Source organism: Tachysurus vachellii, chromosome 3 (genome assembly GCF_030014155.1).
Source record: "Tachysurus vachellii isolate PV-2020 chromosome 3, HZAU_Pvac_v1, whole genome shotgun sequence".
NCBI lineage: Eukaryota > Metazoa > Chordata > Actinopteri > Siluriformes > Bagridae > Tachysurus > Tachysurus vachellii.
In genome coordinates, this window is record NC_083462.1 from 7,666,102 (window position 1) to 7,686,361 (window position 20,260).

General features: G+C 41.4%; 1 protein-coding gene across 1 annotated transcript in view; it reads right to left on the reverse strand.

Moving 5' to 3' along the window:
- The window catches only part of adcy2b (adenylate cyclase 2b (brain)), a 58,470-nt gene extending 39,516 nt beyond the window's left edge, over positions 1-18,954 (reverse strand). The window contains exons 1-4 of the mRNA XM_060865622.1: positions 18,939-18,954; positions 17,985-18,372; positions 9,649-9,846; positions 998-1,159 (exon numbers count right to left, since the gene is read on the reverse strand). Of these exons, the coding sequence (XP_060721605.1) occupies positions 998-1,159; positions 9,649-9,846; positions 17,985-18,344 (720 nt within the window). The 5' untranslated portion in view covers positions 18,345-18,372; positions 18,939-18,954. The remainder of the gene's footprint in view (positions 1-997; positions 1,160-9,648; positions 9,847-17,984; positions 18,373-18,938) is intronic.
- Positions 18,955-20,260: the final 1,306 nt, after the last annotated feature.

Consider the following 20,260-nt stretch of genomic DNA (forward strand, 5'->3'; position numbering starts at 1 on the left):
CACAGCCTGTTATAAAGCAGGGAAGCCGTCTGGCCTGCGTTGGCTTCTGGCAGACTGGTCTCATTCAGGGAAACATGCCCAACACACGATGCCACATCACAATGCCAGCTCTACAACAAAGACAAGACGTTTATGTTGCTGTGTCTCGTCCATGTTTTTTTTTTTCATTCCTTCGTGAGAGAAGTGTTTAATATGTAATTGCTCTGTAATTATACATATTATTAGCACTATTAGCACTATTATTTCTTTGGCTTGTAAAGTTGTGCCACTCAAATAAACTCACAACTGCACAGGAAGCAGGAAGTGAATTGAGTTTTACAGCAAGTGCATCACTTGTACAGTTTTATGCTTGAACTTGAATCTAGCACATTTTTGGATAAAAGTCTGGGAATGCATTGATACTTTACAGCCTTGGACATATTTTCATTTTAAGGCCCTTTAAATAAATGTTATTCCAGAAATACCCGAGGGCCATCTTTTCAAATTCAGAATAATTTAATCTTTACATTTTCATTAATACTTGGCTTTCAGCGTAACACGTGGGTGAAAAAACGAAGGCTATTTATGATGAGCTTTAATGGCGGACTCTTCTTCTTGTGAATTGCCAATTTCCGCGTTCTATATAAAACGCAATAACAAGCAAAATGATAAAGTGCACGCAGAGAGTTACATACGGTGAAAGCAGCATGCCTGCAAATTACAGACAAGAACACAATGAACCGTGGCAGCTTTGCAGCAAAGTCACTTTTTATTACCGTCCCGTTTATACGCACATGCTAAGATATAAAATGAGTTTCTTGGATCATAGTGTAAGGTATAAAAACGCAACAAGGCACTTTTTTTTTTGGCAGCAAACCATGGCCTATTCCCAACTTTCTGCTGCTTGCATCTGTGTTGCTGTCCAATGAACAAAAATAGCTGAGATAGAACGCTCGCGACACACAGACCAAAAAAAAAAAACATAAAAAAAAAAAACCACGCAAACAAAAAGACTCACCTGCCAGACGAGAGGCTCGGCATGCTGCGTTGCGTTTGAGAGGCAGACGCTGAGGACCAGAGTGTGGGAGGAGGACGTGAGGATGCTGGCGATGATGGCGTCCCGCATGCAGAAGGGTAGCATGGTGTAAACCACAAACACTATGAACAGAAAGAAAGAGACCTGCGATGGAGCAGAGAAAAGAGAGAGAGAGAGAGAGAGAGAGAGAGAGAGAGAGAGAGAGAAAGAGGGAGAGACTTTTTTGACTTAAACATATTCAAAGCGAATTAAATAAAATATTCATTTAATCAGCCTGTTCAAAATCCTTTTGGCATCACAGTCAGTGTTTTATGCAATTTTATCTTTCCAGCTCACGTATATCACCTGATTTCAGCCTGACCAAAGAAAAAATGAATCAGCTGCCATCTGAAACTGTGTCTAATGACATATTTAAAACCAAAAATAAAACAGTTATAAGTAAAAAAAAAAAACAAAAAACAATAAACAATAAAATACCTTAAAATGCTCTGTAACCTGGAGCAGAGAAAAGAGAGCGAGGTTTGTGATATAGATCATTTTATATTTCCCCTTTAAGGAGTGATTGGTACATAAACACATAAATAAATAAATAAAATTGCAGTTAACAGAAGTGATTGACGGTGCAAACGGTCACGGACGGTATGAACACATTGGGAATAAGAGCACAGAAGAGTCTTAAAGATTACAGCAGCAGGTCTTACAACATCCCCTGAAGCACTCATGATGCTTTCGCTCATGCGCTGTTTAGTCGGTTTGAACTGAACCCTGGTGTCGATCCCCCTTTGTGCTGTTGAGAACACAACAATTCAAACTCAGGTACAGATCGAAACAACCACTCTGAGAAGGTGTGATCGAGGTAGCGTTGGTCTGATTACAGTGAGAAAGTGATTCGTCTCTGACTGCAGGAAGTAACCCGAAATACCGATCTGTCCTTCGGTGCAAACTAAGTTCTTCAGAAATGTGAACAAAAAAGAAAAGAATGCAAAATGTGCTAAACATTTTATTTATATAACTAAATAAAATCTTGCCCTGCGATGGGTTGGCACTCCGTCCAGGGTGTATCCTGCCTTGATGCCCGATGACGCCTGAGATAGGCACAGGCTCCCCGTGACCCGAGGTAGTTCAGATAAGCGGTAGAAGATGAATGAATGAATGATAAATAAAATCTAGTCATTTTTCTAAAGGTTAATAATTAAGCGTCATGTTCTCTGTGCTCTGTGACTTTACAAGTTAATGATTGTTCATTTTTCCCGTCGCTTTATTACTGAGCAGTGAATGAAGGTATGTTTTGAATCAAAATGGCAAACGAATCAAAAGAATCAATTTCCTCAGTTCTTCCAGGCTTAATATGTCACACAATCAGACAAAAAGTCAAAGACTTTTCTAGGTTTCAAATCAAATCTAGGTTAAACGTTAAAGCTTGCTTACACACACACACACACACACACACACACAAAAATCTTTGATATGAATCTATTTGCTGTGTTTTTACGCTGCTTGATTTGCAGTAGTGTCAGATGATGTGGTTGATGGTGACAGTTGTACACATGCTTTATGTTGCCTTATAAAGAAATGCTGGAGCAGACATTTTGCTGGACCACTGATACGTGATGCCTGGACACAGTTACCACACTGACCTCTCGTAACCCCAGCCGTCGGTCGCAGCTTAAACTCAGGACTTAATGAAATACAGAAACTCCCGCTTCGAATTGTCAATCTGTCTTTTTGAGGCGAGTGAGATGAAACCTGATTCAGCCGCCTCAGCTATAATCGGCTCTTTTTGCCTGGGCTTTTCCTTCACCGAGTCACTGGGTATCGCTAGAGAAGGCACAGCGCCTGATATTTATTTAGAGTTTGGTAGTGAATAGGAAAATGTTGAGCCACCACTTTGATCATCTGCCAAACGCACAGCACAGGAAATCAATAAACGCAGATACAGAGACAGTCTCATTATCAAGAGTCTGCCTCATTGAGACACACACATTACGCTTATTGATATATGATACATGAGTTACAGAAAAATAGACTTTGTTTGAAAATAGAGTTCCCGTCCATTATTCCTGAGGAAGAGCAGACAGTACGGTTTCTGACTCACCTAACGCAATCTCCTGCAATAAAACATCACCAGGAGAAAACACTGTGCATGCAGGGGGCTGGAAATGATCGAGAGGTAAAAGCAGGTAAAAAAAAATCATAAAATAATAATAATAATAATCATAATAATAATAATAATAATAATAATAATAATAAGAAGAAGAAGAAGAAGAAGAAGAAGAAGAAGAAGAAGAAAGAAATATTTTTAGTATAATATATTTTAAAGAATTAGAAATTAAATTACGAAAGAAAGAAAGAAAGAAAGAAAGAAAGAAAGAAAGAAGTAGAAATAAAAAATAAATATATATATAAAATGTTATAAAGAAGTAAAGAATGAAGCAAGTCATTTGCTCTAAAATTTAGATAGATAGATAGATAGATAGATAGATAGATAGATAGATAGATAGATAGATAAAGGTACATGGAATTGTGTCTATTAGTTAAAATATACCAAAAAAGACGGAAGCAACAATTAAAAGTTGAAAAAAGAAGAAATAAGTGCCATAAATGTATAGACAAAAAAAAAAATAGACAGAGATAGAAATGAAAAAGATTATAAACAAGTAAAGAATGATGCAAAAATTTATAAACAAACAAAACAAACAAACAAACAAACAAATAAATAAAGACGGCAGTGCGTTTGTTTTAATAGAGTCTTGGAGTGACAGACAGACTGCTCAGAGCTCGGTTTGGTGAATTAACATAAAGTTTGTTCTTTGTGATTAAAAGATCTCATGGCTTGTTTTTTTTTTGTCCTGGAGTGAAATTGTTCAAATCTGACTCATCTAATCTAAGAATCTGTTCCCCTGTGCACCATGTAGAACATCTTACAGCAGGGTCTTAACTGTAGAGTTAGAGAGTTTTCACATACAGAGAAACGCTCATTAAACATAAAACGCACATGTACTAGTGTTCATCATCAGCATCTCATATCATATCCCATCTAAACATTCACACATTCACACCGTGATCCTTCATTGGAAATGTAAATGTACCGAAAAACATTAATCAGAGCAGCCGAGAAGATCGCCGTCTCAAAATATCATGAATCCTGTCTAGTTAAGTCATCAAATATTAAAAGTATGATTATAATTTTAGCTCATAATTAACGAAAGCCTGAGGAGTGTTATAAAACTTAATCAGAGATAAGTGTCTGACTGTGAGCTGGTCTATTTTTGGTCCGAGAAGAAAAAAGGAATGAAAGTTTAAGGAGAAATTGTGGCGTGGATTATGAATATGAATACAAAATGAATCGGAAATGTTTCTAAGATGGGTTGAGATCAGATCTTAGAAAGGTTTAGACACTGTAGATATTTCACCTGCTTTCAGGATATAACTACATTATTTGAGAATTTTACAGATCAGGAGATTTAGACTGTAAATATCTGAAATGTGCAAATTGGTTTAAAGAATGATTTAAAAGCCAGTTGGTTATTAAGGAAGTCTGTGAAGCATACATTCATAAGCTCAGAGCCGATCTGCCCTATACGCTCACTACGCAAGTTGCGTAGAGCCCCGCAAATTACGCAAGGCCCCGCCTCCCCCTGCCTCATTTTACAGCGCATGTTAATGTTTTATCCATCTGGACACGAAGAAACAAAATGAGAGTGAAATGCGAGAACAGCAATCAAGTAAACTTGTGTTCTCTTCAAGTTTGATGTCAGCAAGAGCAAATAACAGTAAAGTTAAGTTGATGTAATTCTGTCTCTAGTCTCTATCTGACTAGCTACATTAGGATCCATAGGAGGATCCATTGATTAAAGAACCGTTCTAACTGAAAGGAGTGAATAAAAAAGAGCCTGTGTATGTTTATATGCTCCGTGTTTGTCTCGACTGATTGGAGTTCGGTGGGTCACATCCACTTCCCATGCTTCTCTTGATTAAAGGGTTTGATTATGGCCACTTTTGTAAAAACAACACGAAAAAGCTCTTTTAAAGAAGCTGTGTCTAAGTGGCTCAGACGAAGACATGCTGCCTGGAGAAAATGCTGCTTACAGTGTCGAGCCCTTGTCTGTACACCTAGGTCCTGTCATCTTTGCTGGAGCAATGAAATTATGAAGAGTGACAGCATGAAAAGCTGAAATATCGCCTGTAGGTTTATTACGACTCTCGACTTGTGTAGCAAGCAGTCGATCAACGTCTAGCGAGGCCGAGGTTATACTTGCTTTTAACTTTGATGGCTGTCGTGTGTATGCGCTGTTCATTTGGCAGGTCAACTGCACGTAATTAGCGCATTGCCTATGGATGTTAGCGTAGCAGCGGCAGAAGAAGTATGTGAAACAGCGTGATGATCTTTCTCATGAGCGATGGCCAGGTTGAGGGAAAAGCACTCTTGGTAACTGCAACAAGATTGCTTTAATAACATAACACATACCATTTACACTACGCTGCATATATAATATGTACATATAAATAGACATTTACAATCTGAGATATTAAAGAACAATTACACTATATGGTCAAAAGTTTGTGCACCACTAACCATCAAACCCATATGTACAGTAGTTGTCTCCCCTATTCCAAATTTATTCCTTCTTCAACTTCACTCTTCTCTTCTCTGAAAGCTTTCCATTATGATGGAGTGTGGCTGTGGGATTTGTGTTTGCTCATTCGTCTCTAACAGCATTAGTGAGATCAGACACTGATGTTGGCAAGTTGTTGAGGCTCCAGTTCCAGTTCATCTGAAAGGTGTTCATTGGGGTTGAGTCAGAGGCAGGACCACTCCATATCTTCTACACCAACCATAACACACCATGTCTTCATGGAGCACAGGGGCTTTGCTGTCATGCTGGAACAGTGTTTGAGCCTCTTAGTTCCACTGAATGGAAATTGTATTGCTACAGCATATGAAGACATTCTGGAAAATTCTGTGCTTTCAACCTTGTTGCAACAGTTTCATAAAGAACCTCATACTGTACAGTAATTTAGGCCATATAGTGTATTTCAAGATAGAATGACAATTCCATCTAAATCCTAAGAATCTTAGAGCTAGTAGTGGAAAGTGAAGTAAAGTGAAGTGAAGTGAAGTGACGTGACATACGGCTAAGTACGGTGACCCATACTCAGAATTCATTCTCTGCATTTAACCCATCCAAAGTGAACACACACACAGCAGTGAACACACACACACCGTGAACACACACCCGGAGCAGTGGGCAGCCATTTATGCTGCGGCGCCCGGGGAGCAATTGGGGGGGGTTCGGTGCCTTGCTCAAGGGCACCTCAATCGTGCAGAAATAGCCATGTGGGCAGATCGGTGTTGTAGCATGTCATCTAGCATGGCAGAAGCACATTTTGACCATCATTCTTATTTACTCCACCACAGGTATGTACAGATGAGTATGCAGCAGTGTGGTACAAACACTCATCAGGTACAAACACTCATCCTGTGCATTATTCTTGAGATTCAGTAGATATAAAACATCCTTATACTGTATATCTTGTGAATCTTCTGAACAGAACTGCTGTCTCACTCACTCTCACTCACTCATTTTTTACCGCTTATCCGAACTACCTCGGGTCACGGGGAGCCTGTGCCATCTCAGGTGTCATCGGGGCATCAAGGCAGGATACACCCTGGACGGAGTGCCAACCCATCACAGGGCACACACACTCTCTCATTCACTCACACACTCACACACTACGGACACTACGGACAATTTTCTAGAGATGCCAATCAACCTACCATGCATGTCTTTGGACCGGGGGAGGAAACCGGAGTACCCGGAGGAAACCCACGAGGCACGGGGAGAACATGCAAACTCCACACACACAAGGCGGAGGCGGGAATCGAACCCCCAACCCTGGAGGTGTGAGGCGAACGTTCTAACCACTAAGCCACCGTGCCCCCTGCTACAGAACAATTAATTGTAAATCATTAGACTTCTACCTCTGGTCTCTTCCTTGCTAAACATAGGCACAAAGGTAACTGGGCCACCGAGCCACAATTACCTCGCCATTGTGTTTCCACCTGCATGCTGACTTGCCAATGGAGCCGTGTCACAATTTCGTCCATTATGTCATTTACGCTTCCAACAGAAATTCTAAAGCCTCTTGAATGGTGGTAAATATCCCCTGTGAACAAAACCACAGCTTCCAGGTGCCGGCTATGATAAGCTAAAGAGCTCGCTAAGGGCTATGTGAGCGCCACAGCACTTCAGAGTGCCACCTGATGAAGCTGGCTTACTTTGAATGCAGTGTATGCTTAGTGGAGTGTGGGGGGGAAAGAGTAATTTTGGTGATAAAGGGTTAGAGAAAGAAAGGAGCAGAGAGAGAGAGAGAGAGAAGACGTCAGTTGAGCTTTTTAATAATGCAGCGCCAACAGGTATAAATATTCCTGCAAGTAAGACTGAAATTGAGAGAAAGTGGAAAAACAAATGAAGAGAAAAGAGAAAATTAGATGTGACGTAAAGGATGTACCCGATTTAAATATAGCTGGAAACTGTTTCCCTGAACAACCGTCATATAATCATGAGTAAGAAACTCTTGCATTAAAAAAACCTAACCCTAACCCTAACCCTAACCCTAACACAAGGTCAACGTTTTAAGAAGGACATTAACCCACTTCAAGCTTGAAAGACAACAGAACATGGAGAGGAGTATCACCATTTACGACCACGTGGCATCAATTTGCTTGAATTCTGATCTATAACACTCGGAAACTGAAATTGATATGTAAATGAGAATGCTAGCATGATGCAAGATTAAGAGCTGGTGCGTATTTATATTGGAACTAGCTGATAAGTTCAAAGACACTTCATCCAGGGTAAATCTATTCCCCTTGTTCGCCTACTGATCACAATAATAGCTTTAGCTCATTCTGATTAACATTGAAAGACCCTGCTACAACTTTCTATGTCACTGTTAGCTAGCCTGTGACCAAACCTGAACCAAACTTGATTTTATCTCTCCAACAGCTGGCCTAATATTAGCTGGCTTGATAGATGTTTGTTTGAATTACTTATCCTCTTAGAACTTGGCTAAATCTTTAAAACAACCAGCTAGCTAAGATTACTAGCAAGCTGCTAACAAAGCTAAGATATTCCTGATGCTGTTTCAATATATTAATGTACAAGTACACATGTAAAGCAAAGGTTTAAGGGAAAAAACTTCTTCAGACATCTGACCTTGCTGTGACTTCCTATAAATGTTCACTCGTTTTTTTCCCCCGGTGGTGGTGGAGGCAATAAAAATCTACAATATACCCGAACACCTTCACCGCTGTGGAATATTTACATTATACAGTATATCCTACAAGTCATGTATTCATGTTGTAACCGAAAGCATGCAAATTTCATGCAGATTCTTCAATCTCTTCATTTTTATTTCCTGTATTTTTTTTTTTTTTTAGAAATATTGTGAAACTGACTGATGACGTCACATCGACAGTGTTTGTGTCCTTAATGTTCAAAATCGTTATGCTATGTTGGAGCGTGCTAATGGCAGTACTGTGAGGCGAGCACTTTCACAATGGTGTGAATAGATTTTGAAAAAATAAAAATAAAACTCATGTGTCATGTGCTGACGCAAATAACAAAGAAGCAGTGCACAGTGAGAGACTTGTGTGAACCAGGGTTATTTGAGTGACCGTGTTAAAAAGCGGTATTTTCGTATCAAATCATGCACTGGAAATCTTGGAAGTTTATATGATTTATGCGTATGGATATCAGGTATTGCTTTTGTGTTTCATTCTTCGGTGCCGGAGTTGCATGCACCGTCCCTGTGTGTGGGGGGAAAAAAAAAAACAGATTTATGGTGTCTAAAAAAAAAATCCAGAGCACAAGCTAGTGTGACAGTTAGTCATCTACTGAATCAGATTCAGGTCAATTTGTGTAGAGCTTATAACAAAGGATGTCATTAGAAAGCAGCTGTACATAAATATATAAATTCAAGATATAAATTAGACGTTTAAACGTATGCCTAATGAGCAAGCTATATACATTGTGCATGTGCATGTACATCCATCGAGACCGTTTATTTCGGATATATAGATATACAGTATGTTCCATTAGATGAGTCATGTTCGGTTAGAGTCATGTTCAGTCCTGAATAAAACTGCTTCATTCACAGCTATATACAGTAATTAATGTTCATTTTTGGCAGCGGATTGTTCAGGTATAAACACACAAGGCAACTCATGCATGATGAAATGTGCAGCTAAAAGTGTTTCAGTGCTTATGTGAGGCTGGTAACAGCTAAATGAGTAGCTGCAAAAATGAAGAGGACGAGAACGTGCCGAGGGTTTGGGGGACGACAGAGAGGCTGAGAGCAGGAGCGAGAGAAAATAGCGACAGTGCGATTTTCATTTTTATAATTACAGTAATACAGTAGGTGCAGCCATGTGATGTGTAATCCTCAAGCACTTTACTTATACTCATGGATTGGCAATATGTTACAATTCACTGTGACTGGAAAAGACATGAGTAGAAACCAGAAAACTTCACCCACACTAACCAACATGTTTTTTTTTATGTGGTTTGAGATACGTGTAATGACAGATAAAGTGATAAAGGCACGTCGCACCGGCTCTCTGCTCTCACCTGGTCCCAGGGACAGACGATCCCTCCGGAGAACATGAAAAGGTAACCCATGGCAACCAGGCAGCCCCAGATGAGCAGGGAAAAGAGACGGAGGAGCTTCTTGAAGACAGATTCGATGCAGACTAGGATGAAGATGGAGAGGAAGATGGCCAGTGTAGTGGGCACAGTGATGAGGAAGGCTACGTGGTCCTCCATGGCCTGAAGAGTGTGAGAGAGAGAAAGAGAGAGAGAGAGAGCAGGGAGATAAGCTCAGGTAAATGACTGAATTTGATTGCAAACTCCTAACCAAAGTGCTTAACAGGGTTTGAGTAATCAAAGAAACATTAAAGGTAAAGTAATTCTGTTTTTTAAAAAATAATTAAAAATAGTGTTAAGGTCACATAGTCACATATTTGCTCAGAAACAGTAGTGAAAAAAAAAGAAAGCATAAATTAAAGCTGTTAATGGTGCCAAATACCTGCTGTGTTTTACTACTGATGCCCCCTTATCCCATTATGCTGAAGAATTAAGCAGAAAAGCAGAAGCTGATTACAAGATGTCAGGAGATGAAAAAACAAACGCACCAATAGACAAACATTCATTCATTCATTCATTCATTACCGCTTATCCGAACTACCTCGGGTCACGGGGAGCCTGTGCCTATCTCAGGCGTCATCGGGCATCAAGGCAGGATACACCCTGGACGGAGTGCCAACCCATCGCAGGGCACACACACACTCTCATTCACTCACGCACTCACACACTATGGACAGTTTTTCCAGAGATGCCAATCAACCTACCATGCATGTCTTTGGACCGGGGGAGGAAACTGGAGTACCCGGAGGAAACCCCCGAGGCACGGGGAGAACATGCAAACTCCACACACACAAGGTGGAGGTGGGAATCGAACCCTCAACCCTGGAGGTGTGAGGCGAACGTGCTAACCACTAAGCCACCGTGCCCCCTCAATAGACAAACATACAATATAAAAATGACATTGCACCAGAGGAATATTTAATACACATAGACACTTTACTTCCAAGAACTATACACACTGTAAGAAACTTTTCCTATTAGTTTCACCGAATAATAAGCAGAGTTTAAAGGTTTAATCCGATAGAGTCCACAATGCTCACGATCTCACATATATAATGCTTTCAAAACTGGATATTTTTCCCTACAGAGACTGATTTTAGCCGGAGACAAAAGAGGCTATTTAACCAAATCCAAATGTGTTTTTGATTGGATTAGTCTACTGTAGGCTTCAGGTCATTGTTTGTGATCTGTTAGTTATTAGAAATGCCCAATTAGCTACAAAAGAGAAAAACAGATCGATAAAATATGAAAAAAAAAATTCTATACAGTGAGATAAAATATGAAGGAAATAAAAAGAAGAAGGTGCAAAAATTGCTTTGAAGCCTATCGGGTTAGAACAGGATTTACAGCAGGATGCTGCGGATCCATACTGTTATAAGCCCAGATAGAAAACCGTAAAACCGTTCCACAGCTTGCGCTGGTAACATCTATACATCCAGGAGGCAGGAGAGCGTGTGTACGAACATCCAGAGGCCAACGTGACCTTTCCACCCTTTCTCTCTTTTCACGTCATTCCATTTTTCTTCTGCCGGTGTGTGGGTTAAAATATACAAAATCTTTCTCCTCAAGAGGAATGTATCACTACAGCACGAGGCTGTGGGTCTCTGAGAAAGAAAAACAAAGTACTGATTCATCCAGATAGCCATCCATTTTCTGTACCGCTGATCCAACACAGGGTCACAGGGAGCCTGGGGTATATCCCAGGGGATTCAAGGCACAACGTGCTGGAACCAACCCATCACAAGGCACAGTGATACACTTATACACCACAGGCAATGCCAATCAGCCTTACACTGGAGAACCTGGAGGAAACCCCTGAAGCACGGGAGAACATACAAACTCTACATATGCAGAGTGAAATCGAACCTCCTAACCCAGAAGTGTGAAGCAACGTGCTTAACACTAAGCCGGTCTAATCATTCATTCATTCATTCATTCATCTTCTACCGCTTATCCGAACTACCTCGGGCCATCGCAGGGCACACACACTCATTCACTCACACAATCACACACTAGGGACAATTTTCCAGAGATGCCAATCAACCTACCATGCATGTCTTTGGACCGGGGGAGGAAACCGGAGTACCCGGAGGAAACCCCCGAGGCACGGGGAGAACATGCAAACTCCACACACACAAGGTGGAGGCGGGAATCGAACCCCGACCCTGGAGGTGTGAGGCGAACGGTCTAATCAGAATGGTGAAAAGTGTAATCTCAGAGACTGGAGATAGATGGGCCGGTTTCAGAAACCGCTGATCTCCTGGAATTTTTACATGCAATTACATAGAGTTTGAACAAAAGCAATGAAAGAAACAACACCAAATAAAAACAGTGAGAGGAGATGAGAATGAACTGACAGTAAGGTACCGGTAACTCAAATAACCACTCGGTACAGTCGCGTTGAGCAGAAAAGCATCTCACTGATCTCAGTCCTGTGGCACTGCAATGCTGCCAAATGATTGGCTGATTGCATAAATGACTTGCAGTTGGTGAGAATGGAGATCGCTTAGATGTTTATTTCAATGCTTTTTCATTCTTACGTCAATATATTAGTGTTTAACTAAACAAAAACATAACATTCTTTTATTGTTTCATCATATTACATTTGACAGCAAAGAAAAAAATTTATCCTTATTCAGCATTTTCTATCCTTTTTTTTTGTGTTTTAAGTGGTGGTCTAGATGCTGATAGAAAACATTGTCTAATCGGAGGTGTGAACTTCATACAAACATATTATATTATAATCTATTAATAATCATTTTAATGATCAATAATAAGAAATTTGCCCACCAGAAAATAAGTCAATGTGTAATATAGAATACGGAGAACTTTCCCTGGGTAAAACATTGTGTGTAGGATCCATGTGAAATGATTATTTAGTACTCATTAAGAAGTTGTTCTCAGGTAACCAGTTGAAAAGAGCATCATTAAGACCGAGTGGGTCACCAGATGTAAGACGAGACACCCTGGGGAGCGAGTGGACTCAGGAAAACTGCACACGCGCTGCATCTTAATGAAGATCCTGAGGAACTCCTACAGCTTTGCAGGATACAAACCAGCACAGATTCGAACACTCATTCACAGCATTGAACCTGCTTTTCCGGCGCATGTATGAATATGCTAAACACGCATATCAAAGTCCAATTAGCGCTCTCACTCACTGATTGCATGATTAGCCCTAAAGCACCAGTCTCCCTCTTTTGAGCTCTGTCCCTGCTGTTTGTCTGGGTTAAAGTTAAAGCTGCAAGAGTGCTTGCTCATCATCCTGCCACCGCTCCACTAACCGCGGACGTGTACACAGCTAATTAGGCATTCGAGCTCATTTAAATCCATTTAAACCCCATTTTCCTGCAGTCACAAAAGCAGGCGCTTTATAACAACAGAGGTCCTTCCTGTTCATCTGCTTTATCTATTTGGGCCGTGTGTGTGCATGTGTGTGTATGTGTATGGCTGTGCGTGGGTGTGTGTGGTTTTGGAAACCTCCACAGAGCTGCTGATGGGACAAGAATGTGAAAAATGTCACCCAGTGTCAGCAGTTCGAAACTTCACAGACTCAAGCTGTAACACGCAAACACATTGAGCCTGTCTTCTCTCTCTCTCTCTCTCTCTCTCTCTCTCTCTATTATTTATCATCTGTGTATGAGAGAAAACCTGAAAAGGAAACACTTGTGTTTTTTTTTTTCCCCTGCTAGGATATTTTTAATCCTGCACCTTGCATGCGTGGGTGTAGAGTGGGAGTAACCGGAGCCCATTAACACCTTCGCCACATGACGCCACATGCATCTCTCATGTGCTGAGGATTAAAGTCTGCTCAAGAGTCCCCTGGTGATAAACAGGCAGCGTTCACCCGCGTTCAGTGCATCCAACACACAGCTTCCACAAATGCAAGCGCAGATACATACACACCTGCAACAGCAGATATATCACAGCAGCGAGATATAAACATTGTGATAAAGCTGTAATGCACAGAAACACAAGGAAACAAAAAACAAAGTGCTTCTTCAGTTAATGACGAAACCCTTCTAGCATGGTGGGTGTTTTCTATTCCAGAGTGACTCCAGTCCCATCCACAGGATATCAGGACTTACTGAATGGTTTACTCTCTCACTCATTCATTTTCTACCGCTTATCCGAACTACCTCGGGTCACGGGGAGCCTGTACCTATCTCAGGCGTCATCGGGCATCAAGGCAGGATACACCCTGGACGGAGTGCCAACCCATCGCAGGGCACACACACACTCTCATTCACTCACGCAATCACACACTAGGGACAATTTTCCAGAGATGCCAATCAACCTACCATGCATGTCTTTGGACCGGGGGAGGAAACCGGAGTACCCGGAGGAAACCCCCGAGGCACGGGGAGAACATGCAAACTCCACACACACAAGGTGGAGGCGGGAATCGAACCCCCAACCCTGGAGGTGTGAGGCGAACGTGATAACCACTAAGCCACCGTGCCCCCCCTGAATGGTTTAATTTAAATAAAAATAAAAAATCATATGCTATGACTTTTAATTGTAAAAAAAAAAATAAAAAAACAAACAAGAAACTGATACAGAGCTCATCTGATTTAAGTTTCAGTGTTAAAAGGTTTTGAACAAGTGACTCAGAGAATCCCAGAACCACCAGAATCACTGTTTGACCCCTGAACAAAAACTTGTTTGGACTGGATTCCATCTCTCTTTAGGTTCCCAGATGAATTAATCATACATGTAAAGATGTATGTCGAACAGAGGGTTTGTAGAACAGGTATTGAAAACGCATCACCATACAGATACTTTCTCACATCCACAGTTTCCGACAGTATGAAGCTGTATCTGACTTGCTGCCCCAGGTTGAGTTTCCTCAGTGTGTGGGTGAGAGGTTGGATGTTTTGCATGGATTAATGACGTTAGTGTATTTGTGTGTTTGCAAACCAATCCGAATCTACGGAGGCTTTTTAAGGCAAACGTGATGCTCTGTAAATTTGCATGCTGTGCTTAAATTTCAGATATAGTTCCAGGTGCATCAGTACAAATAAAGTTGAATGATGTTGTTCTGTAAATATTATGATATATAAACGGTGATCATTTTGTTTAATACAGGGTTTAGGGTTTGAATTTGTTTGTTTGCTCTGATTCTCACCGACTGCTGATTTTGGTGGATTTTTGAGCAGATGTTCGCACCGGTGCTGTTCAACAGCTAGAAAGTCTCAGCAGGACCAGCAACATATCAAAGGCAGTGCCTTCTGTTTTAGAAAACAAATCACTAATTAAGGAAATACTGCAAAAAATATATAAAAATGTGGCTGGCTTAAAAATAAGGCTTTTGGAGAAGTTTACATGGAAGCTTTGGAGATGTTTTTACATGGGAGCGCTAAGCTGCCACAGTTTTGTAGATCACCGAACGAGGCTGTTGTCTTTGACAACTTCCGAATGTTTTTACCAATGAATCCCATTCCTGCTGTTAACGGATGGAACTCGGTGACTTGTACCGTCTTTTAATATTCATCACACTTGCTAGCTACAATGATGCAAGATCATTCATTCATTCATTTTCTACCGTGCCTATCCTGTGCCTGTGCCTATCTCAGACGTCATCGGGCATCAAGGCAGGATACACCCTGGACGGAGTGCCAACCCATCACAGGGCACACACACACTCTCATTGTCAGATGCCAATCAACCTACCATGCATGTCTTTGGACCGGGGGAGGAAACCGGAGTACCCGGAGGAAACCCCAGAGGCACGGGGAGAACATGCAAACTCCACACACACAAGGCGGAGGCGGGAATCGAACCCCCAACCCTGGAGGTGTGAGGCGAACGTGCTAACCACTAAGCCACCGATGATGCAAGATGATGGTGATAATTTTGCTCCAAATATTTACATCTGATCTGGATTTGAACCTGAATTGGGTCCTTTTTTTGCATCACACAGGATTCCAATCCCAATACACAATTCTATTCTCAACCAGAAGCCCTGAGAACCTTTCTGACAAGCTTCTTCATATCTCTACTTGTATCGTATACATACAGTTTTGAATACGTTCCTGTTCAATCCGTATAACGCATTCCCTTCTACTGTAATACCCAAGAGACAGCGTAATTGACTTGTAATGATTTAGAGTGAAGCGTCCATGTGGTTGTTGTGATTGTGGCTTTTGAAAAAATCTCTAATGATAGCTTTCATCTACTGAAACTAAAAAGTGCTCACTGCCTTCCTTTATGCGATCGCTTGTGGTACAGTACGTTCTAATAATTCCTCCTTGGAAATAAGAAACAACAGTTATACATAAGTAAATATCATGTGCTTTACCCTGAACTCTTTTACTCTATCCTCTCTGTTTTTCAGACGAGCAATACTTCCTTCACTAGAAGGTCATGTTTATGGAGGATTTCTCACTCTGCGAAACCCAATAAATCCCAATCCGGTCACACCTCCTCCAAAGCTAGCAGCTATGCAGATGCGAGCAAGAGCTAAGTGGCTTCTTCTGCACTGTCTCTCTGGACAAAAAAATGAGCTCGGAAAGGAAAACGGATAGTGAGTCAACAGAGAGTGAGTGTGTGTGTGTGTGTGTGTGTGTGTTGCATTATAAGGGTTTGAAGTGTATGGCTTTAGTCTGAGGTAATTGGAAAGGGACAGAAAGGCAGGGCTGTGGATCGTTTGAAACCAAATCTCACCCATAAAACCTCATTGGGCTCGAATAATTATGAGCTAATAATCATGAGCTAATAGGATTTATTGAGCAACACAAATACTTCATGGCTGCCACTAAATACGAGACGTGACAATGAGACAGAAAAAATGTTACACTCTCATTCATTCATCTTCTACCGCTTATCCGAACTACCTCGGGTCACGGGGAGCCTGTGCCTATCTCAGGCGACATCGGGCATCAAGGCAGGATACACCCTGGACGGAGTGCCAACCCATCGCAGGGCACACACACACACACACTCTCATTCACTCACGCAATCACACACTATGGACAATTTTCCAGAGATGCCAATCAACCTACCATGCATGTCTTTGGACCGGGGGAGGAAACCGGAGTACCCAGAGGAAACCCCCAAGGCACGGGGAGAACATGCAAACTCCACACACACAAGGTGGAGGCGGGAATCGAACCCCCAACCCTGGAGGTGTGAGGCGAACATGCTAGCCACTAAGCCACCGATGTTACACTCTGTCTTGATAAATGATTTCACTCGTTTTCATAAGCAAGTTATGCACAAGTTAAGTGATTACCCGCTCTCACACTGATTTATCACACAGCTAATGATCAACTGATCTTATCATGTTAATTCGCTTTTCCAATTACGCGCTCTGTAAGCACTGCGCTAGTGAGGAGGAATTAATAACGCCTTTGTTCTAAGGGGCCACTATAGAGTCACAAGTGGTCTGGCTCTGGAAACACAAGATAAGCATTTTTCAGAAGGGAAAGAGCTTCCTGCACTAGAGGAGGGAGGTTAAAAGGATAAAAAACAAAACAGTCAAGATAGGAAAGGAGATAAAGTCAAATTTGTATAGGTTTTTGTTTTCCATGGATTTTCTTTGATAAGATGCCCAACATGCCCTAATATTAACATTATTGTGAACTATCGAAATAGTGTTTTTTTTAAAGGGTTTTATTCCTGTTTTTCAACAGAGCGATGATTTCTAATGTCTGGATTCAACGCATTTAATTCAAGTGAGCAGTAAAATAGATCAATACCGATTAGAAATCACTAAATATTATAACTCTGATTTAAATCACAGACCGCTGCTTATCCCAGGACTCAACAAGTCCTGCATATCTGTTACAGTTAATGTGTAATGAGTCTAGATCAATTATACGCACACTCAACAGCCAATTCTGTGATACTAATGACGATAATAAAACGTTCGTACTAAACATCAGCTGTATAACTGTATTATTATCGTGTGTGCACATAAAAAGTGCCCTTTTTGTATAAACTTAAACACGGTGAGAGATACAACATTTTAACACTAAAGTGCACTACAAACATGTCAAAGCTCGACCCCACAACTCTTTCACAGTCATGTTAGAGAAATGAGAAAATAACAAGTGCAAAGAGCAGGACGAGGACACAAAAGTATTTCTGGATTGTCGTTATTATTATTATAAACATTTTTTAAAGTAGGAGTTCAGTCATACAAGGTCAATGGCTTGGAGTTAATATGAAATTAAAAAGGACAGGTTCAAGCCAAAGTGACAGGACCTGTTGACCAGATGACAAGCTTCTGCTACTACTAAGATGAAAAAGGCACATACCAGTCCCGAGGCGAAGAAGACAGCGAGGAGAGACACGCACGCTCCCATGATGATGAGGAGGAGGAAGACGATGAGCGGGTGCTGCTGGCTCATGCGATAGTACGACTCATAGAGCCAGTCTTGAGACTTGGGTCCCCGCGCGTCCTCCGGCTCCTCCAGCACATAGGCTCTCTGTGGCCGAGGCATGGGGCCAGCCTGGAGCCCGGAGCCTTCCTCCTCCTCCTCTTCCTCTTCAGCTTCCTCCTCCTCTTGCTGCTTCTGCTCCTGCTCTTCCTCCACGGGCTGAGCGCTCAGCTGCAGCGTGCCATCCAGGCGCGAGCGGTGCTGCGGCACCAGAGCGAGAACGGCCGCACGCAGCATTCTCCAGCCAACATGATGAAGTGAGCGCCTGGGAGTGAGGCAGAGAGAGGAAGAGGGAGAGGGCGGGAGTGTGAGACAGAGAGAGGGGGGGTTTCAGAGAGAGGGAGGCTAAGCAAAAGAAAGTGTTAAAGTGACTCTATTGGGTGTGTGTGTGTCTGTGTGAGAAAGAGAAGTAGTAAAGGAGAGCGAGAGACACTAAATGGAGAGAGAGAGTGAACCTTCTATCTTTTCCTCCTATATATATATATGTAGTCTGGTGCATATACACTCACCGGCCACTTTAATAGGAACAACATCCAGTTGTACATTCATGCAATCCAGTCGTCTGATCACACAGAAAAGGGACATAAACGGAAAGTAAACGGACAACATGGCAGCAATAAACCCTGTTTAAAATAACAAATATAACTGCGAATTATTCATTCATCTATCTTGAGTAATCTCTTGAAAACAAATAATGGACTTTTCCAATAATTATATAATTATTTTTTAAAAATAGCTGCATTGTTCTGTGAGTCTCTGCTTCAGTGCAGGTTACAAACAATTTCCTCCCACCAGGGAAGTCAATGACACAGAACAGTTGAAGGTATTTACTTAGAAATATAGACAGGAAGGAAGTGCACTACCCTGCCAAAGGACCTGGCATGCCTCTAGCTCACTGCATTGCTCTTATCTTACTGTTTAATGGCTTGAAGGTCCACCTTTCTCCTGACTAAGTGCGTTAATGAGTTGTACATGAGTCTCCACGTGGCTATCTGCCAGCTAACATCATAGAGATGGATCTGTCAGGCTCCTCTCTTTTAGTAATTACAGATCAGCATCCCTACATGTAATGGATAATTATGGATTCTTGCGCAGTCCTACCTCTCAGAAACCTATCTGCGTTTTAATCTAGCGTCTCTGTAGGTGTGTTGTTTCTGTACTAATAGCAATAACGTTTTTCATCTAGTTAAGGCAATAAAAAACGGTGCTATCATGTTTTGCCCCTCGCTGCTGATTGTGAACAATGGTGAACAATGTGATTACTGTATTTCTCAGCACTCTAGATGTAGTGTAGTCGATATTCAGACATTAAATTTAATCTACATTTACATTTACAGCATTTAGCAGACACTCTTATCCAGAGTGACTTACATTTTTTTTTATTTCAGTTTATACACCTGAGCAATTGAGGGTTAAGGGCCTCACTCAGGGGCCCTGCAGTGGCAACTTGATGGACTTGGGATTCGAAGCAATGACCTTCCGATCAGTAGTCGAACACCTCAACCACTGAACTACCACATCCCCCCTACATGTTCTTAAATGCACATGCGGTTAGCCCCTTTAATACATTTACCAGGCTGTTCTCGGCTTGTGAGATGTAAGATGTATTATTATTAACGAAAACAGGAAGATGGAGAAAGAGCGAGAGAGAGAGAGAGAGAGAGAGAGAGAGAGAGAGAGAGAGAGAGAGAGAGAGAGAGAGAGACTTTTCACTTTAAATGTGAATGTATACTGAATGTATACACCTGAATATACTAGTCAGTCCTTTAGGAGCATTGTACTATAACACAGTTATAACAGTAAAGCTCATTTGAATTTTTTCATTTTTAGAGAAAGAGAGAGGGAGAGAGAGAGAGAGAGAGAGAGAGAGAGAGAGAGAGAGAGAGAGAGAGAGAGAGAGCAGGGAGGGGAAACTACTATAAATGAGCTGGCAGGGATAAGCATCCTGTCTTTCACAGCTAAATTATATAACGTTAATATAAATTTCACATTCGGAATCCATGTCAGATTATTTCCTGTTGTCAAGGCAGATTATTTCAGATTTTTCGGATTTCCATCCAGCAACATCGCTGATAGTCTCAGGAAAAATACTCTGACCGATATGAAGAAACAAGGCATCTTCAGAAGCTGATTTCTTACTATCCCCTTCTGTA